The sequence below is a fragment of the Carcharodon carcharias genome, chromosome 19 (genome assembly GCF_017639515.1).
Source record: "Carcharodon carcharias isolate sCarCar2 chromosome 19, sCarCar2.pri, whole genome shotgun sequence".
Lineage (NCBI taxonomy): Eukaryota > Metazoa > Chordata > Chondrichthyes > Lamniformes > Lamnidae > Carcharodon > Carcharodon carcharias.
Window position 1 is genome coordinate 51,832,949 of NC_054485.1, and position 12,908 is coordinate 51,845,856.

Here is a 12,908-nt window from a genome sequence, read left to right on the forward strand (position 1 = left end):
TTGGCTGTTTTAGTTTAAATACAAGTATCTTTCTTTTACCAGTTTTCTGACAAGGTCAGTGAGATGGCGAGTGAGCAGAATACCTGGCGACAGAAGTGCATCCACAGAGACACTGTGACCGTGAAATGGCACCAGGAATATTATCATGTAACCACTCAACACAGTCATAAAATTCTGCTGTCTGGTAATTTAAGAGGCATTAATGCATTTTTTTGAACAGGTTAATGTTTCTCTTGCTTTGGCATCCTAGTTGGCCTGGTGCAGCATTCAGACCTCGTATCCTCTCCATCACTAAGACTGCTTACTTTCTGTGCCAGAGTTCCTCACATGCACTTTTATCATCTCAATACACAAAAGCTCCCCAATGTCAATCCTTCATCCTCAGAGCCAAATTGCTCAGAATACTGCAAATATATGTGGCTGTACTAAGTCTCTACCACACATAACTGTTCCACTCAAGATTCCAAACTTTTTGTGCGTCTCTCTTCCCTTTGCCGCAATTTAGTCTGAGCTACTTTGGCTCAAGCCACCCCACCTAGGTGTCAGCTCTCCACCTTTAAAAACCTGTTCAAAACTCATCCCTTCCATTGGGTTTTCAGACTGGCGCCCAATCTCTCCTTTCCTCACTCTGCAACAGAGAGACCAGAGAAAAAGCAAGTGAGAAACAGGCTAGCCCCGTAAGGGCTTATCTGGGGATAGCGTGCACAATGCAGCGGAGGGCCGTGAAGGAACAGGCATATGGAGAAGCAAGAGAACAAGTGAGGAGGCTGGAGCTTGAAAAGGAACAAAAAAGAGTAACTGCGGAGGCTGGGGCCTGAGAAGGTGGGAATGAGTGAGAGAGAAAAGGCCAGAGAGAAATGGGAAGGGCAGTCCAAATGAAGCGGGAATGATCAGGGAGGACAGAGTCTGCTTGGGTTGAGATGCAGTGGTAGGGGTAGGACTCCTTCCCCTGGCTGCCATAATTACAGATATCGCTAGAAGTAGTTTATAAAAATATTGCCACTAATCCTAGAAGACGTAAAGTAGGTTTTGCAAGAATGTGAAGGCTTTGGAGGGGGTTTGTGAGAATGTTTCCAGGCATGAGGGACTTCAATTATGTGGAAAGATTGGAGAATCAGGGGGTGTTTTCCTCAGAACACAGAAGGATGAGAGGACATTTGATAGAGGTGCTCAAAAAGATGAGGGGTGTACAGAGAGTATATGGAGAGAAATTGGTTCTATTGGTGGAAGGATCGAGAAATAGGGCACTGATTTAAGATGACTGGCAAAAGAACCAATGGCGACATGAGGAAAAAGCTTTGAATGCATTGTTTGAGAGTGTGGTGAAGGCAAATTCAATTATGACTTTAAAAACTAAATAAGATAGCAATGAAGAGGAAAAAAAATACAGCGGACAGGGCAGGGAAGTGGAATTAGCTGAGCTGCTCTTGCAGAAAGCTGACATGGGCTTTGGAGGCCAAATGGCCTCCTGTGCTGCAACAATTCTATGATTCTACTAAAAGGAAAACGAAACTAATGGTTTCTGTGATTCAATCAAATTAGTGATTACACTGTACTCACGGGTCTGAAATCTGGCCTGTCTCGAGCTCTAGGGTATGACTGGTTGATAGAATAATAGTCACAGGCTCTGAGATCTGATTGGTTTAATTGTTAGGTACAAATCTTAAATTCAGTTAATAAAATCATCAGATACTTGTATTTCTCTGATGATTCTGCCAAGTGTTACAAAGTATATAGCAACCAACAGAGCAGTCAACAGCTGGGGACTCGGTTTGACATTTTGTCAGTGAGGCACTTCGTCACCAGCAGAGCCCAGTGTTGAGCTGAATTCTACACCATGTTTAAAAAGAAACAGCCTCAAAAAAATACTATAAATCCTCAAAGGAAACACACTTCTGGTCTTCAGAAATGTGTCGCCCAGACACATTTCACATCCAAAAGGGTACCTGCCTCATGCAGGATCACAGTTTTTATATTCCACAAGCTGTCCCCTTCTGAAAACAATAGGTATTACCCTAGTGGGGAATAGTAACTAAGCTAATTAAAATCTCTCAGGCCAATACAAATGATACTCGGGTTTAAGGGTTAAATTATGAGGAGATCGCATAAACTTGCATATTACTATCTTCAGTTTAGAAAATTGAGGGGTGATCTAATCAAACGGTTTACAATGCCAAAGGGGGTCAATAGGGTTTATATAGAGAAACTATTTCCTCTGGTGGGGGATCAAGGACAAGAGGGCACAATTTTAAAATGAGTGAAATCAGGAAGAACTTTTTCACTCAAACCGTAGTGAAAATTTGGAATAACCTCCTCTAAAAGGGTATAGACGCTGGGAGTTAATTGGAGCTTTCAAAACTGAGATCAATAGATTATTGTTAGGCAAGGATATCAAGGGGTATTTATTTTTTTAAATTCATTCATGGGATATGGGCATTGCTGCTAGGCCAGCATTTATTGTCCATCCTTAATTGCCCTTGAGGTGATGGTGGTGAGCTGCCTTCTTGAACCGCTGCAGTTCATATGGTGTAGATATGCCCACAATGCTGTTAGGGAAGGGAGTTCCAGGATTTTGACCCAGCAACAGTGAAGGAATAGAAATATATTTCCAAGTCAGGATGGTGTGTGGCTTGGAGGGGAACTTCCAGGTGGTGGTGTTCCCGTGCACCTGCTGCCCGTGTCTTTCTAAATGGTAGCAGTGGTGGGTTTGAAGGTGCTGTTTAAGGAGCCTTGGTGAGCAATGGCAGATAAATGGGGTTGAGGTACAGATCATCCAGGATCTGATTCAATGCTGGAGCAGGTTCAAGGTGTTGAATAGCCTAATCCTGGTACTATGTTCCAATGAATGACTCCACACTTTATTGTCATGCAGAGTAAAGTAGGATTCTTTCCCCCATCCCCACCCTGAAGTCCTCACATTTAGTCAGCTGATTTTCCACACACTGCACTGGACAGCATAGGTGCAGTTTAAGAGCCATAAGAACCATCAATTGCTGGTCAGATTAGTAATTGCTATTGAGTGAGAGGCTGGCCTCCGTGGGTTTCACTCATCAGCCTCACACTGCTTGAAATCTTGAACTAAAAGGAGCAGAGAGTAACTGCATCGTATGTTCAGTGAAATACAGGGGCAACTCAATACATTTGTGGGTTTGAGTGACTAGCTAAGCCACACAAATCAGAAGTACTTCCAGTTCAGTTCCCTGGCCTGTGTTGAGTTAGATCTCAGTCAGGTCAATAGATTTCTCAGCATCCTAGTTAGGGAGAGGAAAGGGTTCAAACTCAACTGTTATCCAGGAGGAACCTCAGGGAGCGATGGCGTAGTGGTATTGTCACTGGACCAGTATTCCCGAGACCAATGGTAATGCTCTGGGGACCTGGGTTCGAATCCCACCACAGCAGATGGTGAAATTCGAATTCAATAAAAATCTGGAATTAAAAGTCTGATGATGACCATGAAACCATTGCTGATTGTTGTAAAAACCTAACTGGTTCACTAATGTCTTTTAGGGAAGGAAATCTGCTCATGTGACTTGTGACAGCAATGTGGTTGACTCTTAAAAATGCCCTCTGAACAAGGGCAATAAATGCTGGCCTAGTCAGTGCCCCTCACATTGCATGAACAAATAATTTTTAAAAATCAAAACCCGCACTCCACCAACTCCATGTAGAGGCCAGGTGAGCTTAGCTCAGAGCCCCTATAAATAATCCACCATGAAAGTTAAGTCAAGTGAAGAGTGACTGATGCCCAAAGGGCAATCCCAAAGTAACAGATAACACTCTCAAAAAAAGAGGGTGGAGGAGGAGCAAACCACGTGAGAAAAAAAAACTTTTTAAATGAAAACCTCAAGCAGGCAGTCTGAGGTTATAGCCAGTTTAAAAAGCCTCTTGTGTATCAGACTAACATTATACAGCTGCTAATGTACATCATTTGGGCTTTGAGATTGCTGCCAAATTGCTACACCGCCCCCCCCTCCGCCCCCATTCCACCCACCCCCCCACCCCACCCTCCACCCCACACTTCTCCAATTCCACCAAGCACTGTGCCGATTCTCAGAGTTCTAGTGTGCTCCACTCTGTTGCCAATTTGACCCAGAATAATGGAAGCTGTGCACCTCAAGAGCGTGAAGCAGAGCTGACAAAAAATACACATCAAGAGCCACTCTTAAAGGCTGGCTCAGGGGTGCATTGGTGGCAGCCTGGAGGTAAATTCTTTAGGGAGGGCAGAGGAGAAGACAACACATTTCTGAGCCTCCTTTAATATAATTCTGACACCATGAGGCAGTCACCAGGTGTCTCATAACAGCAGCCACTGAAAAGGGGTGGGATGTGCCAAGGGTGTAACTTGTTCCCCCAATCTACTGCACCCCCACTCCCCACCACCCCCACCCAACCACCCACAATTTCCAACCTGTTACAGTTGTATGGGTCAGATCAGCAACACAGTGGGACCACACCAGAACTCTGATCTGGTACTATCACAGTACGCTTAGTAACTCAACCTGACCACAGTTACAAGAAATAGTGCAGCTACAGAAAAAACAGCATTCAGCATACAAACAGTTAACAATGAACGACTCTCTCTCTCTCTCCTCACCCCCAGCTGCAGCCCCATAAATATGAAAACAATCAGCAAGGAACAAAAGGCGCACCGAATTTGCGATCTTCCAAAGCTCAAAACATTAATGTCCTTTTAAAGTAACAAAACCTTGCTTAAGCATACAGAGTTTTGTTGGTCTTACTGGAAGTTACTTAAAAAGAGAGAAGCTAGTGAACAACCGGTTCTTATTTCACAAACGCTCTTCCAGTGCTACGCTGCATCAGGTTACCAGCATTTTACATACATTAAAAAAAACTGCATTTTAAAAGCTACCACAGGAGCTGTGCTAGCAGCTGAACTAACCGTTCGGCAAGCCTGTCCCGAGGGTAACAGAAAAAAACCCTTCAGCTAAATAAATTACATTTTATGAACAAAAAAAGCATATCGAGAACTTCAACTCGTAGTGCTTACCCGGCGTAGCTTTTCATTGAGAGGAATGTATGCCCCAGTGATCAGCCACATTGCGAGGAATGACACTGCTACAGTCTGCCTGCTAAATCCATTTTAACAGTATCAAGTGAACAGCTCACCTCAGCCTAACTCTCACAGGAAGAGGCCGGCTGTTTGGGACACAAGCCAGCTAGGGATTGAATTTTTTTAAAGTTTTTATTTCTGGCACCAGTTCTGCCAACAACAGTCACAGAGTGGATCAGCCAAGAGTTTTCATTTGCTGAGGGAAAAACTGGTTTCATTTAGCTCCCTGTGCACAAGCCCCAGATGGTCCACCCAGAGTTTAGTAGTTGGTGAGTGGATTAGTCTCAAACTACTTGCCACACTGGTGTTTTCTACAATTGGATTGCTGACTTCTGTCAAGTCTACGAGCTAGAAAAAGTTAGAGTGATCCTGGTTATACTGATGGCTCGAATTCTGTTTGTTTATATGGTGCACCCAGGATCAGCCATGCACAGAAACAGAACCACTGACAATTAAGCCATAGGTATGTATGAAATAAAACTTACCACTCAACGGATCAATCAATGAATGCAATGGCTGATATACTACTTGGGCCATGCAGGCTAGACAAGTTCCAGTGCTAATTCCCAGTCTGTGCAGAGTTGGCTGATCTTAGCTAAGGTGCTATTAGGGAAAGCACCAAATTACCATCCAAATTCATCCAGCAGAATTTGTTCCATCATCTTCTGTGCTCAAAGGGGAATTTCCTCTCCTTTCCCCTCTATAGTGGGGCACAGTTTTTTTGGGAGATATGGTTGATTGGAGGGGGCGGTAGGAGATGGAGATCATGGTGTGCAGATGTTGCACGGTAACAGTACAGGACAGACTCAATGGACCACCGAGTCTTTTACTGATACTTTACTGTTTCTTTTCATGATCACTATCCAACAGCCCAACTGGAAAGCACATGTGTGGGCACTGCAGAAAACAAGTTGGGAATTTAGTGCAACAACCCAACTATACGAACATTTTGATGATTCTCACTGTCTAGTTTCATTTTTGAGGTGTGATCAGTAGGGTGAGGTACCAAAACATTGGTCATGGAATTGAACCCCAGCTCCAAGGAACACCTTCAGGAAAGGTACGTAGTGTACACTTTGGCTCCTCACTTCTGAAGTTCGTCTTCAGAGGCAGCACAGAGTGAAGGGTAAAATTTCCTCTATTGACTCAAAGGTCCCATGTGAAATTAATTTTGACATTTCTAGTGGGCACATGGCCACAATATATTGGGTGTGTGGTACAGTGGCTTCATTACTGGACCAGTAACCCAGATTCCTACACTAATAATCAAATTCTGCCTTGGCCTATTAAGATTTTGAGTTCAGTTTAAAAATCTGAAAATAAGACTAGTTAGTATTGGTAAAAGTGACGATGAAGCTGTTACATTGTCACTAGTGTCCTTTAGGAAGTGAAATCTGTTGTCCTTGCCAGGGTCTAGTCTATAGGTGACTCCAGTCTCTTACCCTGTAGGCTCTCAACAGCCCTTTGAAATGGCCTAGCAAGCTACACAGTTGTATCAAACTACTAGTAGTCCAGAATCGCTCAGGGAATCTAGGGATGGACAATAAATGTCAGCCTTGCCAGTGGCATACTCCCAAAATGGATAGAAAGGTTGCCTGTAATGGTGTATAACTTGCATTAAAACAGCAGGCTTTATCAGAAAAATCAAAGGACAACTAGTATAGGAAATGGAAAATGACAGGGTGGTGGAGTAAAAGAATACCCTTTTGAGGTTACCTTCAAGGAGCATTGCTGAGGTCTTGATTATAACCCAAGTGAGTCCTGTGTATATATGGATACACAAGAAAAAACACAGGTCTGCTTTACTCTTTTAACATGTGCTTCTGGGCTCACAGCAAGTCCCAGGTCTTGATAACCTCTTGATGGTGTTGCAATGTGCCTTGCCACAGAGAGCTAGAGTGAGAGTCTTCATCTATAATCTTCCACAATACTGAGTTTCCAAGTGTAGCCACTGTTCAGCAGGGAGTGCAATCATAGACAGCTCTTTCTGTGAAGCTCTGGGGTCCAAACATCGACAAAAAAGCTGAATTCAAGAGGTGAGGTGAAAATGACTGCTCTTGGCCTCAAGGTAGCATTTGACTCAGTATGGTATCTGACAAAATTGAAGTCAGTAGGAATCAAGGGAAAACTTTCCAATGATTGGACTCGTACTTAGCACTAAGGAAGATGGCTGTGCTAATTGGAAGCCAATCATCCCAAGACATAGCTGCAGAAGTTCTTCAGAGTAGTGTCCCAGGCCCATGCATCTCCAGCTGCTTCATCAATGACCTTCTCTACATCATAAAGTCAGAAATGGGGATGCGCGCTGCTGATTGCACAACATTCAGTTCCATTTACAATTCCTCAAGCAGTCTGTATCCGTATGCAGTAACACCTGGACAACACCCAGCTTGATAGTGGCAGGTAACACGTACTCCATACACACCAGGCAATGACCACGTCCAACAAGAGAGAATCTAACCACCTCCCCATAACATTCAACAACATTACTATCATTGAATCTCCAACATAAACAACCTGGGGTTACCGCTGACCAGAGACTTAACTGGACCAGCCACATAAATACTGTGGCTACAAGAGCACATCAGAGGCTGGGAATTCTGCAGCAAGTAAATCACCTCCAGGCTCTCTAAAAGCCTGTCCACCATCTACAAGCAGAAGTCAGGAATGTGATGAAATAGTCTCTGTCTTGATGAGTGAGCTCCAACGACACTCTAAGCCCAACACCAACCAGGGCAAAGCAGCCTGCTTGACTGGCGCCCCATCTACCACTAAACATTTACTCCCTTCAGTGTGTACCATCTACAAGATGCACTGCAGCAACATGCCAAGCCTCTTTTGACAGCACCTTCCAAATGTGGGACCTTTACCATCTAAGACAAGGGCAGAAGACACATGGAAACACCACCACCTGCAAGCTCCCCACCATGTCTACACACCATCTTGACTTGGAAATATATCGCCGTTCCTTCACTGTCACTGGGTCAAAATCCTGGAACTGCCTTCCTAACAGCACACTGGGTGCATCTACACCAGATAGACAGCAGCGGGTCAAGGGGGCAGCTCACCAGTACCTTCTGAAAGACAATTAGAGATGGGAAACAAATGCTGGCCCTGCCAGCATCCCATGAAAGAACAAAAGTAGTTTGGAAACTTGCCAGCCCTTGCATTAACATGTAGCTCACACAGGGAAAGCTTGCCCATGACTCCTGTCCAGATTGCAAACCCAAAACAGATATTCTAGGAGTGGTTTAAATTTTGAACTTTCATGAACAGTAAATCCTCATTTATAAGCCACCTCATGAAACATTGTTCATTCTGAAGAGCCTGCTTTTCCAATTTGTGTCACCATTTTCGTCATCTGCACTCTGGTCCACTACCCCCGCCCCGCACCCCCACCCTGCAACCGCGCTGCACTCTGGACTAGTTGCTGCCATGTGCTGATGCTGGAGGCATCACCATTACCAGAAACTGAGGCTGCAGGGAGAGAGCAAGCCTCCGAGATCCCGGAGCATGGCTGCAGGTCAGGAACGCAAAGCTGCCAGCCACTGATCAGGTGGTGATGTGAAAGCAATCCTCTGGTTCTATGAGAGCACAACAGAGAGAGACAATGGGAAAGGAGGGAGAGAGAGACACAGTGGAAAGGAGAGAGGATCAGGCAAACAATGCGAAGGGACAGAAGGGGAGGTATGGGAAAGGAGAGACACACACATAGGCAGGCAGAATGCGAAAGGAAAGAGACAGACAGTGGGAAAGGGGAGCAAGAGAAAGAAAAACGATAGAGGGGGAAAGGAGAGAAAGGGAGACAGACAGTTAGACAGTGGGAAAGGAGGTAGACAGAGTAGGAGATAGTGAGAGCAAGTGACAGAGTGAGAAAAGGGAGAGAGAGATAGAGAAAGAAAAAAGTCAGAGGGGGAAAGGAAAGCAAGCAAAAATTGAGTTGAGTTTCAGGAGTGCTGTGGGGGGAGACACAGAAGCTGTGCTAACTCAGAGCTTGTTTGGGTGATTTAATGTTATCTAATTTGAATTCATATAGCATTAGTTATATTCAATGATTTGTTTTAGTTTGCAAGTTATTCCAGCTAGGAATGCACAGTGTTGCACATGTATGGTACAGTATTTCAACTTGTACATTGGTCTTTTCAGGCAAGAAATGGCCAAAGGAACCTAACTCTGGCTTTAACATTGATTCCTATGGGAACCCACTTAAAGTTCAACACTTTAAAGTTTTTCACTTAAAGTCATGATTTTCAGGAATGCAACCACAACTTTTAAGGACTCACTGTACTGCACATCTCACAATGTTTAAAACCTTGAGAATTAATCTTTAAATGATCAAATGAGCATGCTTGGGCCAGGGGGCGGGGTAGTGTGATGTTGGGTTTGATTCTTGTTTTCCTGTAACAGCATCAGAGGAAAGTGCAACACTTCTTTTTTATTCTTTCGTGGGATGTGGGTGTTGCTGGCAAGGCCAGCATTTGTTGCCCATCCTCAATTGCCCTTGAACAGAGTGGCTTGCTAGGCCAATCCAGAGGGCAGTTGAGAGTCAACCACATTGCTATGCATCAGAAGTCACTTTTGGCCAGGCTACGTAAGGATGGCACGAAAGGACATTAGTGAACCAGATGGGATTTTACGACAATCGATGATAGTTGGCATAGTCACCTTTAATGAAACTTGCTTTATATTCCAGATTTATTAATTGAATTTAAATTCCACCAGCTGCCGTGGTGGGATTTGGATCCATAATCCCCAAAGCATTAGTCCAGTGATATTACCACCACACCACCATCTCCCCCAGTTTAAGATATGCTCTCAGTTTTCTCCTTTAAATTTAATTCATAATGTTGAATCTCTGCCTAATCATCAGCATTCGGTACAGCAATCTCCATTCAAACCCAGGTCTTAGAGTCAACTGCCTCACTTCTACCCTAGATAAAGATTACACTTTTTTCCCCAGTTCATAGAATGAAGTACTTGCAACTATATAGTGCCTTTCAAAACCTCAGGGCATTTAAAAGCAAATACAGCCGATAAAAGTATGTAGGAAACATGGAAGCCAATTTGTACAGAGCAAGCTCCCAGCAGTAAGGTAAGTAGCCAGATAACCTGTTTTAGTGATGCAAATCGAAGGGGTACCAGGAAAACTCTACTCCTTTGTTTCGAATAGTGCCATGAGATCTTTTAAGTCAATCCGAGACAGGGCCTTGGCTTAATGTTTTATCTGATGAAACAGCATCACTGACAGTGCAACACTCCCTCAGTACTGCACTGCAGTATTAGACTAGATTTCACGTTGAAGTCTCGAGGATAGGACGAAGTCAAAATCTGACTCCGATGTGTGTGCCACCACTGAGCCACAGCTAACACTGTGTATTTGACATAGTGTCAATATAAAATACTGAGAAATCCATTTAGAGATAAGAATGCGCACTTTCCTCCCCTAAGTGTAGAGAGCTAGACAATGCAGGTTATTATTGGCCTTTAGGGAACCTCAGTGTAGGTTGGGGCACTGTTGGATGTTAACCAGCTATAATCGGGCATTTTATGAACAGAGAGCACCGGTAAGCTGATAGTTACCTATCCAGCTACAATCAAAGAACATTAGCTTCACAAAATCAGGACTTTATAATCTAAAAATACTCTCACCTGTACTTCCGTTTTCGAGAGTGAGACCGGGAGCGAGAACGTGAGCGTGACCTCGTAAAGGACCGAGAGCGGGACCGAGAGCGGGACCTCGAATGAGACGACTGCGACCTGGACTTTGAACCTGCAGCTTTCGACATTTCTCAACGTGGTCGTGGCAGCAAAGTGAATTCCTCTCTTCGTATCTGTCAAAGAGAATATGCAGAAACTGTTAACAAGAGAATGCCAGAGAAAACAGTGAGATAGTGAGACAGTTAGCGAGATAGAGTGGGAGAGAGAAAAAGAGAAAAGTAGATAAACACATACACACATCATTAACAGGAGCAACTGGAGTAAATGGTGTGCCACAAACACAATATTACATTTAGTTGGAAAAAAAATTTGGAGTTTACGAAAAGATTACTTTCACAGTTAAATTTTTAAGAGACAACAGCAGATTTTGGTTGCAGGGTGATGTGAGAGGAGAGCATAAATATAACCAAGGCTTTTGTTGCAACGGCAATTCTAATGGGAACAGTACGGGTGAAGAGATTGAGGCAGCTTGCTTAGTCTTGGAAAAATAGATGGGCCTGGGACTGAGCTAGGCCAGGTCTGAAAGGCCTGCATTGCCTCCTATACTACAGGTGATCACATCTCTACATTCTGCAGGCAGTGTCCAAACCAGGATCTTCTCGATGCAAGGAGGGATTGCAGATGCTGAACGGAAGCTCACCGCCCTGAGAGTGCAGTACACTATATTGTTACTCACTAACATTTTTGATGCCCACCATCATGGGATAGTGCCACCATTGCTCCAGTAATCTGCTCCAAGATGTGGGAATGTGCAGAACAAGGATTGCACAACCAAGAGTTGTGCCAGTGTTGCAAGTCTTGTATTTTCATACAGGCTTCTCACTTACTCTGGGGTGTACCCACTGCCAAAACAGGCATTCTCCTTGAAGGGGCAGGACAATGAATAACATCACTCATGTTTTAATTTAGCTCTGACAGTGAATGGAAACCCCCTGCCCTGATATGATCTGCTGCACAACCAGCAGCCAATAAGCTTCCACAGCTAAAAAAAAGTATCTGTAGCCCAATCTCGGAACTCAAAAACGAATCCCCTTGCTGCTGTAAACAAATGGCCTGAGTCATGCTTCCTCTCTTTAGCCAAGCGAGAGTTCTATTTCTTGTCATTTAACTGTGTGTGAATAGGAAACAAAACCCTCCCCACCCACTGATCTTAAAGGGGAGAGAAAAGATGAACGCATTTATGGCAACTGAACATCAGAAAAGATCAAGATGAGAAACAGGTTTACAGTCAATGAAAGCCCTTCAATTCTGCTCCCCTTAAAATCTGCATTCCCGCTGCCCCCATCTGGCTGACCATTCCAGACTGTTATCACCCAGTCTGCAAAGAACTTCTGTCTATGATCTCTAAATTATTCTCACATTGATGATCCTATTGACCCGCCTTACTTTAAAGTTCTGAGTGTTATTTTCAGGATTTAGGCTGCACATGCCGATTATCCTAACCAGAGGCAGAGAATCATAGAATTCTGCTTTTAAAGTATCATAGAGGAGCTGGAAAATTTCTCATTTCATTCAGGGACATTTCATGTGGGACCACAAGGAATAGGGGAAGTTTCACTGAATTCAAAGTTTCCAATGTATCTGTCTAGGTGAGCAGCATGGAATAATGCGTGAGACTCAGAACAAACAAAGGAACATTACAAATGAATACTGTCTACCGATCAACTGAACTACAAGCACAGACTCTAGATAATGGAGCCACAGAAACATTTACCATTTGAGAAATTCCAGGAGCCAAGCTAAAATAGATGGCAAAATAGACAGAAAAGAGGAGGAGAAAAGGAGAGGAGGGAGAGGAGAAGCGGGCTGGAGAAAGAAAGAACACAAAGATAAGAAATAGGAACGGGAGTAGGTCATTCAGCCGTTCCAGCTACCACTCTTAAGATTACCACTGATCTTCTATATCAACTAGACCTTTCCTCATTATCCCATAACCCGAGATTCCTCTGGTACCCAAAAACCTGCAATTCTCAGTCTTTAATATATTCAATTTCAGAGCATCCACAGCTCTCTGGAGTAAAGAATTCTAAAAATTCACTGCCCTTTGACTGAAGAAGTTTCTCATTTCAATCCTAAATGGCTGACTCCTTATCCTGAGTAAGTGACCCCTAATTTTAGA

At 43.8% G+C, this 12,908-nt stretch overlaps 1 protein-coding gene across 4 annotated transcripts in view; it reads right to left on the bottom strand.

The window, feature by feature from the left end:
* Positions 1-12,908, bottom strand: part of LOC121291388 (thyroid hormone receptor-associated protein 3-like) — a 125,402-nt gene that overhangs the window by 25,581 nt on the left and 86,913 nt on the right. For all 4 annotated transcript variants that reach the window (XM_041212487.1, XM_041212488.1, XM_041212485.1 and 1 more), the window contains one exon: positions 10,721-10,902. In XM_041212487.1, the coding sequence (XP_041068421.1) occupies positions 10,721-10,857 (137 nt within the window). In that variant the 5' untranslated portion in view covers positions 10,858-10,902. The remainder of the gene's footprint in view (positions 1-10,720; positions 10,903-12,908) is intronic.